This window comes from Patella vulgata, chromosome 6 (genome assembly GCF_932274485.2).
Source record: "Patella vulgata chromosome 6, xgPatVulg1.2, whole genome shotgun sequence".
Taxonomy (NCBI): Eukaryota; Metazoa; Mollusca; class Gastropoda; family Patellidae; genus Patella; species Patella vulgata.
Genome location: NC_065884.2, coordinates 18,312,792 through 18,334,620, shown reverse-complemented (window position 1 = coordinate 18,334,620; position 21,829 = coordinate 18,312,792). Strand labels below are relative to the sequence as shown.

At 35.3% G+C, this 21,829-nt stretch overlaps 1 protein-coding gene and 1 long non-coding RNA gene across 2 annotated transcripts; one reads left to right on the top strand and one right to left on the bottom strand.

The window, feature by feature from the left end:
• Window positions 1-2,315: 2,315 nt before the first annotated feature.
• LOC126823817 (di-N-acetylchitobiase) lies at window positions 2,316-15,802 on the bottom strand. Its single transcript, XM_050552836.2, has 7 exons — window positions 15,594-15,802; window positions 14,756-14,900; window positions 12,793-13,004; window positions 11,492-11,663; window positions 10,153-10,250; window positions 9,276-9,434; window positions 2,316-6,166 (listed from the first exon to the last, which is right to left on the bottom strand). The coding sequence occupies exons 1-7, from the start codon at window positions 15,708-15,710 to the stop codon at window positions 5,963-5,965; spliced, it is 1,107 nt and encodes a 368-aa protein (XP_050408793.1). The 5' UTR covers window positions 15,711-15,802; the 3' UTR covers window positions 2,316-5,962.
• Window positions 15,803-19,013: 3,211 nt separating this feature from the next.
• On the top strand, window positions 19,014-21,331 carry LOC126823539 (uncharacterized). The gene is made up of 3 exons (XR_007681209.2): window positions 19,014-19,246; window positions 20,550-20,668; window positions 21,138-21,331. It is a non-coding gene; the product is annotated as an uncharacterized LOC126823539 (long non-coding RNA).
• Window positions 21,332-21,829: the final 498 nt, after the last annotated feature.

Sequence of the window (21,829 nt, the reverse complement as noted above, 5' to 3'; positions counted from 1 at the left end):
CTGCTCTAAATCAATGAGAGAGAGAGAGAGAGAGAGAGAGAGAGAGAGAGAGAGAGAGATTGGGTTTAACGTCCACTCGGCACAAACTAGGTTATTTCGGGACTAACATATTGTTTAATTTTTATTTCAAAAATTCGCTTGCGCGTAGGGGTCTTTAGCAGTGGGATGGAAAACGGAGAACCTGGAGAAAACCCACGAGATTGGACAGGAAACCCTACACGTACTCCTTGTCACGTACAACCAGGGATTCGAAACCACGCAAATTGACTCAATGACAGGCCTTATGATACAGCGTGCAGGTGCTAACCATTCTGCCATCCAACCCCCCCTAAATCAATGAGGTTTAACTCATTAAAAAACACAACACAATTTATATGGAAAACAATCACTGGTTTATACACATATGTTGTGTTTTTTAATGTGCTCAATTGCTAAGTGCCACTCAAGGATTATATGAGTTTATGTTTTTTGATTTATTGATATGCTGAACTTATTAATGTATAATTGAATAAAAAACAGTCTTTATATTGATATTCAAATCATGTGAATAAAGGTGAATGTAACATGGTGAGATATACTTGGGCGGGGTTTGGGGGGGGGGGGCTTAAATGCCCCAAGAAAAGTAGGTGAGTGGAGGTGGGAAGGGTCTATCAATTTGTCAGCCACCATGCAGATATACACATGCTCTGCATATTAAATAATTATAACCACTAGATGATAGCCTAACTGGTAAACACTAGGTGATAGAAACTGGTAAACACTAGATGATAGCCTAACTGGTAAACACTAGATGATAGCTAACTAAATGTAAACTGGTACACATTAGATTATCCCTGACATTAAAATGCAATGGGATTACCGTCCAATTTTCTGCACCAACTGGGCTAATGAAGAAAGCATATGCTATCCAGTGTGCTTTGAGGGAAGTTTTGCCTGGACAGCAGCACTACTGCCTACTCTTATATCAAATTCTAACAACAAGGCTTCATTTACCTGCCTGTCAATATGTACATGGGACGGACATTAGACAAACTAACACCTGCTGCTCATGGTAATAAATGGGTCAAGGTAAATGATAACTGATTAGATATCACCTGGTTAATAGAGAAATGATTGATAACTAAATATATGTCACATAAAGTAATATGGTGGCCAACTTTAGATATTGTCATTGATTGCATGATGTGGTAAGGTTTTTAAATGTGGAATACAGTGTAATTCAACATACTGCCCCCATCAGGAATTAATCAACAACAAAATAAAATAGAGTAACCCAACTTTATTTTACTTTGTTCTACAACCTCCTACCTCTGGTTGTTCTAAATTTGGGATTTATACTTGGTCTTATGACCCTCTCATAGACATTACACAATCACTTATGTGTATATAGTTTCCCTTTATTGTTCTGAACCGAAACAACATCACAATCCCGCACAAGACAAGACATCCTAGTCACCTCTGATATGGATACCAGAACATAGATCTCAACAATCAGTTGATCAGCACTAGGCCTACACACCCTGGTAACCCCAACAACACTGACAGGGTGCTCGAATAGTATAAACAGAAGCCAGCAACGCGAGTTCAAACAATATGTGTGAATAATTCAGGGGTTTATAATTTGAAGGTCCACAACTTGGTCTGGACTGTGAAAAGCAATAAATGGGGATTCCAATGTAAATTTTGTTTCAATTTGAAAATATTTTTAGCAATCCATTTTCAAATACGTTGTAATATATTTTCTATTGTTCTTAATTACATTAGGGGTGATTGGGGTGATTTTCTGTAATCTGTATTAAGAATCCTCCAATTTCCCATTTTCAGTCAGAAATGTAGTAATTGCGTGAAGAGAATTTTACTCGAACTGAAGCACTTCTGTCTACTCTTTACTGAATTCCAACTGTCAAGGATTCTTTCACGTACACTAGGCACACTTTCCTTGTCAGCCATTATTAAAAGATAGCCAGGCTTGAAAAATTCTGAAAATGCTGGGATAATTTAGAATAGAGCCTTGCTCGTTGCATATGATTTTCATGTAATATATAAGAAATCATCACATGTGAACAGCATTATTATTATATGAATGGTTAATAGCAAATCAAAATTGCTTTATGAATGTCAATGGTGGTTGGAACCGTCAAACCAACTTTATGAACATGACGTGTGCAGATTAAAGGATGTGTTGGCGTGTTGCTATTATTTGTTGCTAAGTGTGCACTCTCTTCATAACGTTCACAAGATAAAGATGAACACACTGTTATATACAGACAAACAATTTTTTGACACGTATCTCAATATTGAAACAAAAACATCAATTTGGCATAACTAATTTAATTCCAACAATGAATTTATAAAAAATATATTTTTGAAAGACTACACATAAAAATTTAATTTGATTTAATTCAACAATGAATTCAAAAAAACATATTTTCTGAAAGATTACATATAAAATGATATTACTAGTATGAAATATATGTTTGATATGGCTAAGAACTGGGCCCTGTTTCTCGAAATCTTAACTGAAGATAAAATCCAAATTTGAGTAGATACTTCAATTTTGATTGGTTAAGCACTAAAATCAATCTAATATTATCCAATCAAATTACTAAAATTTGGATTTTATCTTAGTTAAAATTTTTGTGAAACAGGCCCCTGGTGAACAAATGTAAACAATTTAAACTGTTACTTGGGTGAATAAGAGTCCTCTTTTTGAAAACACTATCTTTATCAGGAATGAACACAATTGTACAATTTCAATTTGATCAAGATAAACAAAATAAAATTGTTTAGATACAAACAAAACAAAAGTAGATTTTCCATAAAATATTAATTGCATCACTATAATTAATTACCTATACAATAATACTTAACTAATGTGAAATGAAATGGGGTTTAATGTCTTACTGTTCTGCTCCGACTTACGTACTTGGATATATAATTAGTTAACTAATCTAATAAGATCGGGAGCCAGGGTGGCTCATGAGTAATTGAAATAAAATGAAATGGGGTTTAACGTCCTACTGTTCTGCTCCTAAACTGGGCTAATGAAGACGGGTATACGCCATACAGGATGCTTTGAGGGAAATTTTGCCAGGGCAGCGGCGCTATGGCCTACTCTTATATCGAATTCCAACTGCCAAGGGATCTGTTACGTGCACGCCAATATGTACACGGTACCTTGATTTTTTCGTCCCATCCGAATGACTAGACAGCTGTCCTTGTCTCAGGTCCTCTGTCCTGCATCACTGACAAGGGGAAACCAGGCTCATGAGTAAGATGCTGGTTTGCTAACCTAGAGGTTTCGGATTTGCTCAGTGTTGGAGGATCTACTGGCGTGGTTTCCCCTTGTCAGTCTTTGCAAGACAGAGGGCCTGGCAAGGACAGTGTCGAGTCATGCGGATGGGACAAAAATTATGTCTTCATTAGCCCAGTTGGTAATGAAAATTAGGATGTTAAACCCGATTTCATTTTTAATAAGGCCTGTAATTAACAATGTGAATTCCAAAAAATAAATACTGGTAATTAATTAATAGACTCAGGTCTCAGATACATAATTAATGGACATGGTTAGGCTACATATTAATAAACTCACTATATTATTAATAGACATATGCATAATTAATGAACTGATGAAAAATGAATGGATTATTGATCACTATTAAATGACATATGCACAACTGATGAACTGAGGAATAACTAAACTAATTTAATAAAACACAATGAACAGTTAAATAATTAATAGACTGATTTGATAAAATATTACATTATTAACAGACATCACAGACACATCATTAACAAACTATAACTTGAAAGTTACATTGTATTACACAAAAACAATACATTGTACTTAAAAGATATGTATGGAATGTCTACAATGGTATGGATTTGTCTGAGTATGAGAAACATAGCATGGTTCAATATAAAGCCTACTTGTGGACAAACCATGATATGAAACAGATTTTCATAAAACTTAAAAAAGGTTTTGTTCTCTAAACAGATACCAATATGTCTCTACAGACTAACTAATCAAATTGGAAATAAAACTTTATGGATGAACTGCCACTCCATATTTTGATAAATAAGGTTGACTGTGATAAATATTATATTACAGAACACAATTTGTTATGGGAATCATTTTATTATAATAATACAACCTGTTATTTTTTATTTTTTTCCATAAAGATTGTGTTCTGTAATAAATTACAGGTAGTAAAAAATCAAAGCGACCGAAGACTGAATGTCAATTATTTCATAGTTATGTCAATTATAATATAAAAATAACTTTAGAAAACCCATCACCAGATACGTCCATAAAATGGAAATGAACTGAATTTGCTTGCTTCATTTTCTAAAAAAAGTAACGTAAATGTTATAAAATATAATAAATAATACCAGTATATAGCTGAACACAGGCACAGGATAAAAAAAGAAGCTTTATGTTGCCAGGCAACAAATCATACACCCCAAAACATGAAAAGGTTCTTGATTGAATTAAAGAAGTAAATACTGACTAAAATAGTGTGGAAAATTCGTTTAAACTCCTCCATTTCACCATGGACCTTATATATGAATTATAAGATTCATGGTTTCACTAACTCAGCAATCCTCTGTGCCAGCCAGCTCCAAAGAAAGATCTCAAAAACTCTGACCTGCAGAGTGATTACAAGATTTTTATGAACCAAACTTTAATCAAATTTGTCTGATCACTTGCCAATCAATCCAGCATGTTGACAGTAATAATTAACACTGACCCATATGGTGATTCAAATGCTTCAATGGCAAGGGGAATAACCACAATTATTTTTGATAGGCATCATCCTTATGAAAGATCACTAAAGAATCCAAGTGAGGAACAAAAACTATAAAAAACCTCTGGCCATTTCCAGCCATTTTTTTACCCAATCTGTTGATTTAATAAATCAACATTAGACCTAAACAAATATTAAATAATGGGTGTCATTGAAAACAAAAGAGAGATTAAGAAATGGGGTTTAACGTCCACTTGACACAAACTAGGTCATTATGGGGCTAACATATGGGTCAATTTTATTTCAATAATTTGCTAGTGCGTAGGGGTTTTAGCAGTGGGAGGAAACCGGAGGACCTGGAGAAAACCTACAAGGTTGAACAGGCGACCTTACTCCTTGTCAGGTACAACCAGGGAATCGAAACCGCGCCAATTGACTCAATGACAGATCTTATGATACAGCGCGCACATGCTAACTATTTGGCCATCCAAACCCCCGTTGACAACAAACTGAATGATGGTTGTACATAAGATACAGTGGGTCAGAGGTTGGAACTGTGTAAGAATCTGTACTTGGCCAGCACATAAGATCAGACACAAAACCATTTTGATGCACATTACAAATTGGCCAGAATCTCTCTGTATGGCTTTGCTGTAACCAACAGATCAGCTAGATGACCAGACAAACATAATGTTACATAAGAATACAACTAGATTAAAAATATAGTAGTATATTAAAAAAAAGAAATATGATTTGCACCAATAAAAGCTTTTAAACTTAACAAGCAGATATATGTGACACAGAGATAAATATGGCCATATAAAAAATATATTCTGGTTCTTAGATAATCCTTCATCACTTAAAAAGGACTGCATGAATTGTTTTTATTTTGAAAAAAAAATCAGCCTTATTAATTACCACACATAAATATTTCACCCAGGTTACAGAAAGTAAATCTATAAAAAAAATCTGAATGGACCCATAGGCTCATTTATCAAGTACGCAACCCTGATGGCAATCATAAATGATACTGGATAATCATACACTCCTATAAACAACATGATGATATAATGTAGTGCCTTGACATTTGATGTGTATGAGAATTAAGAAGTCATTTAACCAAGTAGTGAATCAGTGACACTTTGATAAAATAAAGACACAAAAATAAAAACTTCTGAGAACCAGAATATTTTTTTGTATGGCCTATGTGAGATCTAATTGAAATCATTCCTGTAGTTAGGTAGTGCTCCCCACATTTCTTTTCTCTGTAATTGAGCACTGATGGTATCACTGTAATCTAATGAATCAGCATTCCACATACCAACTCCTCTTAATCCATACTTATCGGCCAGGCTATACTTCAGTTTTAAACTCCTAGGTCCGTCAAACCAAATTTGATATGTTGTATTACTGGCATCCTAAAAGAAGACAATTAAAATTATGCCAATCATTATTATAACAATCAGTATTATAACAATACATTATTATAATAACACAATACATTATTATAATAATACAATACATTATTATAATAATACAATACATTACTATAACAATACATTATTATAATAAAACAATACATTAATATAACAATAAATGAAATGAAATGGGGTTTAACGTCCTACTGTTCTGCTCCTAACCTGGGCTAATGAAGATGGGCATACGCCATACAGTGTGCTATGAGGGAAATTTTGCCCGGGCAGCGGCACTACGGCCTACTCTTATATCGAATTCCAACTGTCAATGGATCTTTTACGTGCACGCCAATGTGTACACGGGACCTCGGTTTTTCGTCCCATCCGAACGACTAGACAGCTTTCCTTGTCAGCCCCTCCATCCTGCATCACTGACAAGGGAGAACCACGCCGGAAAATCTGGATGAACTAATATAACAATATATTATTATAATAATACAATAAATTATTACATTATTATAACAATACATTATTATAATAACACAATACATTATTATAATAATACAATACATTATTATAATAATACAATACATTATTATAATAATACAATACATTATTATAATAATACAATACATTACTATAACAATACATTATTATAATAAAACAATACATTATTATAACAATACATTACTATAATAATACAAAACATTATTATAATAATACAATACATTACTATAACAATACATTATTATAATAAAACAATACATTATTATAACAATACAATACATTATTATAATAATACATGATTTAACAATACATTATTATAACAATACATTATTATAACAATACATTACTATAATAATACACTACATTATTATAACAATATATTACTATAATAAAACAATACATTATTATAACAATACATTATTGCCAATCTGTATAATAATACAGTTGACATATATAAATAATTTGACAGATAAATAAGGTGGGGAGGATGCTGTGTATCTGTATCTGTACTTTGATCAAATATTCCTTAAAGGCTTGATGCGTCATTTAGCGCTATAAGAACCCCTTGTAAACTAACACGTTGTGAAAGTTTAATCTCTAATAGGAATATCAGCCCAAAAATGATTCAATTCCATTCAGTATTTACAAAGTTATGATGAATTGAAATCTCATCAATTTATGCTGTTCACTATTATGTAAGAAGATGGTGCCATCTTTTATTGGTTAGCGTGCGCGCGCTGTATCATAAAGTCTGTCATTGAGTCGACTGGCGTGGTTTCGAATCCCCGGTTGTACGTGACAAGGAGTAGGGTCGCCTATCCAACCTCGTGGGTTTTCTCCGGGTCCTCCGGTTTCCTCCCACTGCTAAAGACCCCTACGCGCCAGCGAATTATTGGAATAAAATTAAACCATATGTTAGTCCCGAAATGACATAGTTTGTGTTGAGTGGATGTTAAACCCCATTTCTCTCTCTCTCTTTATTGGCAGTGAAGAAGCCTAATCGGCCTAGTTTAAATCTGATTGAATCTAAGCCAGGAGATTTAGTGTTTAAAGTTTGATTAATGTCAAATAATCATAGACCTACTTAAAGTATTATCAACATTTATTTACTGACAGGAAAATAACTAATGCCTTTTAAACCACTTTATTTCATTAAACTTTCACTAACATTTAGTGAGTGTGGGTTTTCCCTAAATTCAAATTTTAATGGACATAACTCACTTACAAAACATGTACATCCTGGTTTACTTCCTCAATGTCATTTTTTTAATAATTTATACTTAAAATACAAGTCAGACCATTTGCTATTTTAATGTAAAAGGTGAGAGAGAGAAATGGGGTTTAACATCCACTCGACACAAATTAGGTTATTTTGGGACTAACATAATAATATGGTCCAAGTTTATTTCAATAATTCGCTTGCGCGTAGTACTACTACAGTAATAGTCTTTAGCAGTGGGGGGGGGGGGGGGGGGAAACTGGAAACCATAGGACCAGAAGAAAATACAGGTGACTTGTTATGTACAAGATGGGAATCAAAACCATGTCACTTGACTCAATGACAGACAGACCTTATCATCTAAAGCCCACACGTTAAACCAATCTGGCGATGTGGTACCACATTCCATAAGATTTTCGACTTAGATAAAAAAAATATTTTTTTCTTCTCAGACCTCCCTATGTGTCTGTGTGGTACCACATTCGACAAAATTTTCTACTTAGAATAATTTTGATACAGTGTTTTGTGTCTAAGTACAATATCTTGTGGAACTCTTGAGGTGAAAAACACCACAGACCAAAAACACTGTATCAAAATTATTCTAAGTCGAAAATTTTGTGGAATGTGGTGTACCACACAGGCAAATAGGGAGGTCTGAGAAGAATTTTTTGGAAAAAAAAAATGATTTTTTTTCTAAGTTCAATATCTTGTGGAACTCTTGTGGTGAAAAACACCACAGTATAATATTTTGTAGAATATATTTTCCCCACATCTTACAAGATGATAGGATAAACTATTATTGTTCCAGTGAAATAAAAAGAAAATGTTTCATAAATATTTCAATGTCCACTTTTCCGAACCTTTGCCCCCAAACCTTGCCATGTCTATTAAATTAGAACTGATCGATTTGATCAACAAAGTTGCTTGTTTAATATAAGTAATTTTGATTGTGTTTGGTCTTAAACTCAATATTTATAAATGTCAGTAGCCTATTTAAAGAAAATGAAATCAAACAGGGTTTAAAGTCCCACTTTTCTGCATAAACTCTGGCTCTGAGGGAAATTGTCATGTTCCCTGAACCAAGCTGGAATTTCCTGAGGTACATTCATGGCCAACACTGGTTAGCAAGCCAGCGCCTAATTCACTGCACCACCATTGCTCCTGGCTTTAAAGGAGTATTTCTAACACAATATTAACTTTTTGTCAAGCCATATAAAATAATAAATTTGACATAACATTATTTTACTCCATTGGAGCAGATGTGCATGTCAGCGTGGGTGGTTCAAGATCTATCCGTGGATTATTTGTTTGGACGCAAATGTTGAAATTTGTTGAAATTTTGTGACAGTCACTAAAGGAATAAATATAACATGACATATTTTATACCTGATAATTAAAGAATGGTGTCATTGTAGAATTGTCAAAATTAATCTTGATATGATTCTTTTTAACAAGTATGGCAATAGCACGATAATCTATCTGTGATCCGGCAGCATCACTACATGGTACACCTCGAAACGGCTTCTTCTCTATTGAACATTTATTCTGAAATAATTAATGTATGAAGAAATAAACAAAATATTACACCTTGAAGCTGCTTTTTTTTCTATTGAGCATTTATTCTGAAATAACGCATGGATGGATAAATATACAAAATATTACTAACTTTAAGCTTAGTCTATTCAAGAACATCTGATACCACTTCTTCAATATTGTGAAGTTCAAATACATGTAGCTATCAGTGTCTGAGTTACATGTGTATTGTATGTATTTAAACGAAATGAAATTTTACATCCTGTCAAAATTATTCAGAGACCAAAAATAGTTAATTAACAACTAGACACTGTCTAACAGGTGTTAGCATGGACTAAATGGTAACAAAACTTAAAAATTGTAATTGGGAGATTTTAATATATTTAAATGTAAAAAAGATGATAGTTAGGTCATTAAAAGTATTTGACCACCGACCACAACCACCACGCATTACACAATACAAATCAAACATCCTTAAACTGTTAAATAAAAAACATTGTTTTCGTGAAAAAAGTAAATTGTATCACCTTTATTTTTGAAAGCAGTAGACCAAGAGCATCATGGACTGACAGTTCTCGTCCCCACCCCACCTCCACGACTACAATACCCACTTCAGCTATACCAAGAGATGTGACCATCAAAATGACTAGATGGATGTCAAAAATGATTAAATAATCAATTTCTGCTATCAATTCTAAATTGGCAGACCGGGTCGCCAATCTGTCCTTACCTCTACAAGTTTTAAACATTTATAACGATAACCATACCATGGAACTCCTAATACCATCTTATATGCTGGTATATTTAAACTCAAATAACTTTCAATACCTGGTAATACAAAAATATCTTACAATAGAAAAAGTGTTCAAATCTATTTGTATCTATTAAAAATACAGAAAATAACTAAGCTATTTCCTTTCAGAAAACAAATGATAAATTCCTGTTTCAAAGAGTTGTTAAAATTTTTGAAAAAGGAGCTATAACTGTTTCATAGAGAACCATATTCTTTGTCACCTATATGTACATTCCTACTATCACACTGGAACTGAATTATAATATTAAGGTAAGCACAAGATTTAGACAACAAATCTATCAAAGATTTATGCAGGCTTGTCTTATTTGCATTATAGGCCCACGGGCAAAGCAAGGGTATGGGGCACCTAGCTACACAATCACTCACAGGAATAAAATGTAAATTGTTGATAAAATTAAACATATATTTATTGTATTGATGTAAAACAAAGAAAAGGGGGGGGGGCAAGTTCAGATTTTGTCGTTGATACCGTGTGGTCGAAAGGGTTTTAATCTTATAATCCAATGTAATTCGATTGTGCGTCTATTGGTAGTAGAAGTATATAGCTCAGGGTCTGTGCCAAGTTGTTTAATTATTTGATAGTCAAGGTTTCGACTGGAGTGTCTCGGTAAATGGAAGTGGGAGGCGACTGGGGTGTCTCTCCTATGGGTAATATCAGCGTAGTGTTCCTTCAGCCTAATGCGGAACAGTCTTTTAGTTTCGCCTACATATTGCTTGTGACATAGATTACAGGTGAGAAGGTATATTACATTCTTGCTGTGACAGGTCCAGTTGTTGGAATATTGTATTGATGCTTGCAACAATTTAACAAAACATACATCATAACATACATAGATTACCATGGGGCCTTGGGTTTATGTTCAACTAGCGATCTGTGGGGGGTTGGATGGTCAAGTCGATCACTTGACTCAAGTGGTCTAGTGTGCTTTTGATTATAAATTCTGTTATTGAGTCAAGTGGCATGGTTTTGATCCCAAGCTTGTACGTGACAAGGAGTATGGTTGGCTGCCCAACCTCGTCTGTTTTCTCAGTGTCCACAATTTCTCCCACTACTAATTATTGAAATATAATTGTTCCATATGTTAGTGCCGAAATTACCTAATTTGTGTCAAGTGGACATTAAAAAAAACTATTTCTCTCTCTCAACTAGGGATCTACAAAGTAGCTAAATATTATTTTAGGTAATATTCACAATCTAATAAAAATTCCAGTATACGGCAGAATTCTCCACCTAATCATGCAGTTTGCTGCATACCTAACTGAGCATTTACAAGTGGTGAATTGGCACCAGCAATGCATTCTCCAAGAATCTGGGACCGTTCATCATATGCCATTACAAAAACAAAATCAGAAACTGCTGATAGTCCAGAATAATCATAGCATCTATCATCAATGCAAGGCTGTCTCCATGCTACATCAACAGTTATCTTAAAAACAGAAAAAAATAGTTCCAATTCTGTAAATGTCGGTATTTTCATTCCATTTCAAGTTAGTGATACAATATACAATAATATTCCAATCAAGCTGGCTCAGAATTAAAACTAAGTTACTATGAGTGAGAATATTCTCCATACTCCATAAAAAAACTGAGAGATAGACAGCTTGTTATCAGTTCTACATACAAAATAAATATACAAATATTTGTAATTTTGTTGAAATCTACTTTCTATAATTTCAGTGACATTAATTTAAATCTAATATGCCATGAATTTCATTTTAACCAAGAAATAATCAATTATATAGTCACAATAGTGTAACAATCCAAATTCATACTTTTAACATTAACACATATCTCAAAATTCTTTCACATATCTGACCCATTAATAAAGCATGAAACAAGTGTGAGCATAATAAATGGGGTCGACATAAAACAGGGATGAGCATAAAACAGGGATGGGCATAAAACAGGGATGGGCATAAAACAGCGACAAGCATAAAACAGGGGTGAGCATAGAACAGGGGTGGCATAAAACAGATTTGAGTATAAAACGGGTGTGAGCAAAAAACAAATGTGAGCATTTGAGTGGCATTTAGTGATTGAGCACATTAAAAAACACAACACAATTTATATGGAATACAATCACTGGTTTTTACACATATAGCACGATATTTCGACAAGTATTCTCTTATCGTTATCGTACGATAAGAGAATACTTGTCGAAACGACGTGCTATATGTGTATAATTAAACCAGTGATTGTATTCCATATTAATTGTGTTGTATTTTTTTTTTTCTTAGCATAAAACAAGTGTGAGCATAAAACAGGGGGAGCATAAACAGGGGTAAGCATAAAACAGGGATGGGCATAAAACAGGTGTGAGTATAAAACAGATGTGAACATAAATGAGCTATTGTCAAATATTTCAACTGTGTAATTTGTATTTTTTTTACTATTTGAGTGCAGATACCATTGATATTCCTCTTCTTGGGACATTGATAATTTAGAATTTCATAGGATTCATCTTTTTTAATAATACTGTTACAGATTTTTTGCTTTAAAAAGACTAAAATTTCCACCACTATATAAAAGAGGAAGAATTTGAAAATATAAATCACCTGAGAGTAGGGTAATTCTTGTTTAAATCTTTGATTAGCTTCCGCTACCAGAGATGTATATCCTCTCTCTAAATTCACTTCATTCTTAGATATCGGATCTTCAAAGTCAATATTTACTCCATCTAAGAAATTTTCTTTGACAATTGCCAACATTTTATTTACCCATACTGTACGAGCTGCAGCATTTGTGAGTTTTTCAACAGGATAATTGGCTGAAAGATGAAAAGTTCATTCATAATCCTTTCAATAAAAGAAAAAAAGTTTACATGTAGATTTCTAGATGTAGATTTCTAGGTGTCCCATCTTTTCCTCATCAAAAAGGAACATCAACTTTATAAGGAATACAATGCAGAAAAAAAACCCATTCATAAGTATTTATTAAGCTAGGAAGTAAAAGTATATATTCATTTCTATTGATAGCTAAATAACAATTTCTATTATCAATTGAAATATAAAACGAAATGGGGTTTAACATCCTACTTTTCTGCACCGGCTCGGCTAATGAAGACCGACTTACACCATATCGTCTGCAATATGAGGTAAATTTTTCCCGGACAGCAGCACTACAATCTACTCTTATTTCAAATTACAACTGTCAAGGGATTTTCCTGCACCTGAAAATCTCAAGGAACATTCTCACCCAACAACGGGAGCGAACCCGCGACGTCCTGGTTAGTGAGCCAGTGTCTCGCTCCAGGGCCTAAAATAACGTGCTTCGAAAATAAGAAAACCGTGCTCTGAAAAAAATGGTGTAGTGGGCTGAAATACTTTATGTCTCGTTTTCTCTTCAATAACGGGGATCACGGTGGCTAAGTGGGTAAGATGCTGGCTCACTAGGTTGGAAGGTCGGGTGTTCGATCCCTGCATTGGCCGAGAAAATTCATTCAGATTTTCCGCCGTGGTTTCCCGTTGTCAGTGATGCAGGATGGAGGGCCTGACAAGGACAGCTGTCTAGTCATTTGCGACGAAAAATTGAGGTCCCGTGTACACATTGGCGTGCATGTAAAGGATCCCTTGACAGTTCCAATTCAATATATGAGTAGGCCGTAGTGCCGCTGTCCGTGCGAAATTCCCCTCATAGCACACTGTATGGCTTTTGCTCGTCTTCATTAGCCCAGTTCGGAGCAAAACAGTAGGACGTTAAACCCCATTTTATTTCATTTTCATTTCTCTTCAATAACAACACAGGTGATTTTAGAAATCCCAAACATACTAAACTCGGAAAAGCATAAAATGAATATCCATTTCAAGTCAAGGTAACCTTTATTTTTTATTTACCAGGTGAAACATTGCAGTCACCATGGGGACAGATAAACAAAAGATTTAACAGTTTGCTCTAGTCTCAACAATCTAAACATGTGCTTCATACCAAAGGTTTAGCTAAATCTTGTTCATGGATTAAGAGTCTAGAAGGAATGTACAGATAACTCTCCAAGTTAACCCTTTAAAACTTGGGCATTTTGAGGTCGACTTTTCTTCATATACAAAAATTCATTTGGCTGTCTGAACCGAGGGTTTGGGAAATAGAAAACAATCAGTTCTAAAATAGTTTTATGCCTAATTACATTTCTACATAGAAGAAGTGAAATGGTTCTGTGAAAGTATTATAAAGTCTTAAACCAAATCAGTGCCAGACAAAATGACAAGCATCCTAGGTTTGTGCCAGACAAAGCCTAAATTTGTGCCAGACATTGTCAGTGTCAGGTGCCTTAATTCCAGGCTTGGGATTAATCCCTTTCGTCTGCTAGACACAAATATTAACATAAATTTGGTGTTAATATCTGTCTTAATTCCAGGCTTGGGATCAATCCCTTTCGTCGGCTAGACACAAATATTAATATAATTTAGTGTTAATATCAGTTTTAATTCCAGGCTAGACAAATGTTAACATAAATTTAACGTTAATATCAATCCTATTTCGTAAACCAACAAGTAACACACTCCGATAAAAAGTTCTACTTACCAATAGTAACAGCACGTACTCCAAATTTGTGAGCATGGCACATTAATTCTGGACTGTCATATCCGACCATAACCACAGTAGTAACTTTTGTAAAATCATATTTCTCCCAACTATTTCTATCATTGTTTAAAGAGAAGATAAACACCTGCAAGAAAATAAAACATCTTTTTTATTTCAATTTAACTCATACATAATGTGAAATATAAAAAAATAACAATCAGATTAAACAGCTGGACCAGTGCCGTGGCCGTGACATTATGCAGGTTTTCTGAAAGTGGAGTCCTTAAGGGGATATGAGGGTCAGAAGGTCTATGCAGGGTCAGAGGTCGCAAACATTTTTTGAAAGTGACATAACTGCATTATATTGTTTTAATCAAGGAACTTTAAGATTGGGAAATAAAAAATTCTGATGGCCAAATAAAGGGGGCCCTGGCAGGTGGCTTAGAGTTTTTAATTTACCAATTTTTCAAAAAAAAAGTGAACTGACAGAATCTGATTCTAATCTTACCCATCCCACTAAGTACCCACATTCAGAAAATCACTGTTTTCTTCTACTTTACGATCAAGTAACCGTGTATACTGTATTTTTTATGACTTTATACCAACAAATTTCTTTTAAAACATTACTGGGTATACCTTTGGGCCCTCTATATGCTTTGGGCCCCTCGACAAGTGTATCAGCTGTCTCCCCCAACCCATCTCATGGGCCCTAGCTGGGTCCAATATTTCAAAATCTATGAAAAATAAAATTAAGCCCACAACTAGCTGGTGCCCCAATTGCTATCGGAGTGTATGGGCTACGATCATTTTATGATGTCTATTATTAATAAAGACTCACCTCTCTTCTTGTAGTGTTAGTTATAGGATCACATAAATCTTGTGTAGCACAGGGACATTTTCCACCTTCTACAATAACTAACAGTGAACAAACAACCAATACTATCTTAACAATCATAATTTTTGTCTGTAAACACGACTCAGTGTTCAGCAGTCTTACTTCTGTCAAACGAAAATATCCAACTGATTCAGTCTTTCCTTATGAATCACGTGATGGTGTAAAAACCACGTGAGATATGGATCACCGATAATTTACATGCGTAGATTAGGGTAATACTCTACTAATACCGGTAGTACATTTAGTTCATTCAAGAGTGTTATGAATTTATACTATGTTATTTATATTATATATAGTGTAATAAGCGGCCCAAATTCTTCAGATTATAGAGAAAGCCATGGTCAAAATTCCCCGACAAAATTTGTCCAATTCAAGTTCATAGAAAATAATTTATCCCGTAAATGATTTAGGACTATTTTAGTTTGAATTGAATAAGAATTTTATTCAGTTTTATCCAGCCCCGCGGTACATTGTACAAATATTAATTGGATACCGGGCCGGTATCACAATTAATTCTTTTAGTGTAGCAGATAGTGCTGATCAGTACTTGAAAGGCATGTTTACAACCCGAAGATCTTGGTTCCTTTCGATATTCGCGCATATCGGATCGTAACTTCCTGAAATTCGGACAAAAACTGCCGGACAAAATGGCCGCCGCTTCGCGAATAGTGTAAAAAATATGGTATATCAAGGTTGTGGACCTGTAGAGGTCACAATTTTAATCCGATTTTGATGCATGTTAATAACCCAAAGAGCTTGGCTACTTTCGATATTCGCGCATATTAATAATAAAATTGGATCGTAACTTCCTGGATTATGGTCCCTAACTGTTCGAAAAATCGCATTTTTAGCTTGTGAATTCTCTAGAGGTCACAATTTTTTTTTCCGATTTTAAAAACCGTTTAGATATATCACCATTCCACCATAATGAAGGTTGAATTGGAATTTCGAGAAAATCGAAATGAAACTGCCCGACAAAATGGCCGCTCTTTATATGCAAATTGGATAATAAGTATGACCCACACTGATCAGAAGTGAATATTCGCTAGTCCAATCACTGATAAGGGTGACATCAATGCTGTGACGGCACGTGTTAAAAGCAGTAATTTTTTTACAAAGGTATTAGAAGACTCGCAATTCTCTGTGAATCAGATTGTTATGGACCCACTAGAGGTCACAATTTATATCCAATTTTGATGAAACTTAAAACATATCTTAATATTTCAAAAATCCCAGTCCCTTGATATTTGCGCATTTCTGACCATAACTTTCTGGATTATGGCCCCAGTACAAAAAAAAACATTTTTGTTTTCAGCTTGTTCTCTATCCATCTCTTGCAAAATGTGGGCGTATCCTGCCTGGCAGCCGCTGCTTTTCTTTTTGTTGCCGGTTAATCGAGAAACGTCTTCGACGTTCGACCCCTGACTATAATTATTTGATAATTTGGTGTGTATATTAATGGGTAGTTTCCGTATACGATATTTTGCGTTTTGGCTCCACCAAAGCGCATTTAAATTTGGGTCAGGCTAGGATGAGGATTATATGATCCATTTTCTTCGAGTGTTGGGGGCAGTTTATCATACATCAGCCGTAACTTTGATGAAGAAATGGTCTGATTTCTTGACTGAATCTCGTATTATCGTATGGGTCTTACAGTGTTCGACGTTCATCAAAAATCGACTCCGACCGGTTACTATGTCGAAACGTTACGGCCTTCGTGGATCGTACGTAACTAACGTACAAAAATTAAATGGTAGCTGGCTTTGCTTTTTTATGGGGATCACGTGGCTAAGTGGGTAAGACGCTGGCTCGCTAGCCTGAAGGTCGGGTGTTCGATCCCAGCATTTTCCGGTGTGGTTTCCCCTTGATAGTGATGCAGGACGCAGGGCCTGACAGCTGTCTAGTCATTCGGATGGGACGAAAAACCGAGGTCCCGTGTACATATTGGCGTGCACGTAAAATATCCCTTGGCAGTTGGAATTCGATATAAGAGTAGGCACTGTAGGCCGTAGCGTCGCTGCCCGGGCACAATTTCCCTTATAGCACACTGTATGGCGTATGCCCGTCTTCATTAGCCCAGTTTAGGAGCAGAACAGTAGGACGTTAAACCCCATTTCATTTCATTTCATTTCTGATGTTTAGAATGTTCGCGGATATGACCGACTTCATATTAGCCTTGATGTAGTTATATTCATATGTGTGGAATAATACTGTCAAAGTTCTGGCCACTTGTATTAGTTGGGGAGCGGCCACGTGCTCAGGGCCCCATGGCCTCTAGATCATGTTAATCCGGAGCTGGCTGTTGTCCAAGATAACTGGGGATTAGATTTATTTATTTCTACATCATCTATAGAATTGTGCAACGTAAAGTAACGAATTTGTAAGTTGTGTGCATAAATGGTTGGTTTTGCGTCATATGTTTGGTATGAAACGCTTTTTAGAAATAACACAGAAATTCAAAGTCAGAGCTACTAAACCTGGGATAAGATAAAGATTGATTTACGTGGTGGCTAGCTGTTTGTAAACTGCAATCACAAAATAACAATTCCTCGCTAAAAAGCCCTGAAATGTAAAAGGGGTACGTACTATATTGCCGCTAAATGCTGTATTTTAATTATTATTTAATTTAACGCCCTCTAGAATTTACCCTCACCCGGAGCCCCACATACACCATCGGACCCGTTATAGCCAGCTCGTAAAATTTGGTGGGGCTATATGGAATTTTTTGGAGGGGCTGTGTGGCGAGCTAAGCCGGCCACTCGACGGGTACGTGAGTGTGATGAGCGAGTACACGTGTTCAGTAGACCAACACGCCTCACAGTATTTATGTACGACGCACGTATCAAGACAAGAGGATCAGGAGGTGATGATGTCAGGCAGACCTCGGTGGGCCATGCTACAAGCCTACGGGTGTGGCTATTTCGATTTTTTTTTAGGGGGGGGGGGGTAGCCACCCCACAGCCACTCCGTGGCTACGGGCCCGTACGCCATGGTTCCCGTTTCACAAAAGGGGTTTCTGACAAAGTTTGTGGGTTATATAAAATACTTAAATAGAAACTTCTGAAAGCCTCTTTAGTGAAATGTAATACCCGCCCTTGACACGCATCAACAGATGTAGAAATTGAGTTGCGGTCAAATGGTGGTGGGCGTTATGGAACAAATGGAAATCGCTGTTCTAGTTTAGTACTAAATAGATAAAAGACGAAGATAACGTCTATATTTTCGACTCTCACAAAACATTGATGAATTGGATGTGGAATATTACAAATTTCCTCAAAAACAATGAATTTCATATTTCAACACTTTATAAAGTTTAAATTTCTTATGTTTAAACGGTCTTCCGTATAGTTCTAGGATCATAAAGTTAAAACGCACAACACAACCGAGCGATGAGATATTTCCAAGGAAGGGGTATATATAGCAATGGCGCCAAGTGTATTAAATAACTCGTCTCTGTTCTGTATAATTGTATTTTCGGTCATTTTACTTCCAGTACTGTCGCAGGTCAACTCAGATCTGATATTTGTTCAGTCTGACAAAGAAGATTTAGACAAAATTGATGTAGCTGAAGAAAAGTCTTTTGCTTTTAAATTGGGGTAAATATTTTATTATCCACTTGTTAATGGCACTTGTAACACAATCAAAATATCCAACCAAAATATTTTCTATTTACTGTGTAGTTTGAAAGTAAGCTATAGAATGATACGACAATATGATGGCAAAGGTGACAGAGCATATATAATAACATTGAATAATTCTTGTATATTTCAATACCTTATTCATTTGCAAAATAATAATATTTACTTTCATTTTCTCCCTAAAAAATTATTCCGATTGAAGTGATGTAATTAATTCGAGCTTCTTTGAATTCGTGTCACAGTGTGTCAATTCGACCAGATGCGTCTGACAAGAGGGGGGCAAGTGTAAACTTTCAATTTAAGTCTTTTAGTGTGAGTTCGATTTACAAATTATACTAACTCTTAATACAAACAGAATCACGGCTATATTTCCTCTTCAATTTTAAAATTCCCACAACGAAGGCATGTACACACATGGTCCAGTCACAGTAGTGGATCGTTCTAAGCCCTTGAGCAAGTTTTGTAGTCATTTGACTACAAAAAGGTTACTGGCCTATAAATCCCTTAATTTTCAATTACACTGACCCCAAACTGTACTGCACATAGCTTAACAAATCATAAACCAATTCCCATTGAAATAAAGGTGAAACTTTACCGCATAATTATATGATTTGAAAAAATACAAATGCTACATGAAATTTTCAATTACACTGACCCCAAACTGTACTGCACATAGCTTAACAAATCATAAACCAATTCCCATTGAAATAAAGGTGAAACTTTACCGCATAATTATATGATTTGATAAAATCCAACTGCTACGTGAAATTTCTGTCAATTTTAAATTGGCCGCCGAACCAGAATTAGAACACGCACGTGATTTCACATCACCTCCATAATAGAGAAAAACTGTTCGGTAAGATAAGATTAAGATTTCAGTGATCCACTTTTCACTATTTGTAACATAGGCCTAATTACTTATTTCCATGCAAATTGTGATTATAAGTGTTAGAAATGTTGCAATTGAACCTAATTTGGCATGCGCAATGCCTCGAATAGTTTATCAGTTGTAGCCTTGAATAAGACAATTATATTGCAGCTAATACACAAACAATTTGATTGGTCAATAAATTCACGCAAACTGAACACCAGCTTTAAAGAAAATGGTCAATTGGACTGCAACATATAAAAATAAAACATTGCGTATGTTACATCTGGTTTTGATCAGATTGAAACCGAGATTCTCCAGATTGAGCCTGAATTGGAGCCCGGGATATTGTCACTACGTTACATTCTTTGCGTTTTATTGTCTACTTTTCAGAAATGATGGTCCGGAAGGTCCACCACATATTGTTAACATCAGAGGACCAAGAAGCTTAGGAGGGGGAAGCTATGGACTTCCAGGTTTACCTGGACTAGACGACGATTTACATGTCCCAGGTAACTATCACTTGCTCATTCTGTAGAAAACTGTAAATGTCTTAACTGCGAAAGTCATCACCCTATCTACTTTATTGCGAGGAATAACAATTACAACAATATCTGATTATTACTTATAGAGTTATTGACCTTGGTTGAGTCATTGATTCTTGTCAGACAATGATATTCACTCGATTTGGTTTATATATATGTAGGTTTATTGGTAATTGCTTGCAATGTCTGTGTAATCTGTGTGTCAATTTGTCCGCAGGGTTATCTAATGGTATTTTTTTTGGGGGGGTGGGGGGGGGGGGTGGAGGGCGTGCAGTAGGATTTATGGACTACGCGGATTACTTAGCTGTCGGTGTATATTTATGTTTTCGGTTGACCAATGGGCCCACGTGAATTTTTCCTGTATCGTGTAATTATTGTTCATAATAGACTATAGAAGCAAAACTAACTAGCATAATACTATATTTTTATTCTCTAGATTCATCAGACACAGGTGGTCGCCCTGGATTATTTTTCGGTACCGTAGCTGCCATGCACTGTAGAATGTGTCAACAGAGAAGAAATCAAAGGTGTATTAGAAGATATTGTAATTTTAATTCATAATCGACTATGGAAGAAAAACTAAATGGCATACAAATATACTGTACCAGAATTAAAATATAATTTGACGAATTTTATATAAAGTTTACTTCAACAAAAAATATCTTGTTTGTCACATCCAATTTGCTGTTCAATTCACAAACTTTACTAACCGATGAACGACAACACAACATTTACCCCCTCCCCCCCTAACAAGTCGGCACAACTAAGAACTCAATAATCTGATTTATAAGGATTATTTTGGCTGTTTACATAATAACTAAATTAGTAAAAACAATTAAAGCAAGACAGTGCCAACATGATAACTTTGGTGTAGACTATCTGAAAATACCCTAAGATCTGGTCACATGCGTGTTTTTTCGCCTTCCAATCTGAAACAGGTTGGTGAGTTCTTGGCATGTTCAGGCTAGATACATGTAATTTCTGTATCTACTAAACCACACCAATCCGCATCATCTCGTAACCGTAACCCCAAAGCTTCACACCAATTTTTACCCCTGGGCGCCCCATACCCCTGGAACTGAATGGTTATCGATAAGGTTCGTTCTCTCATTTCCCCAGTACATCAAA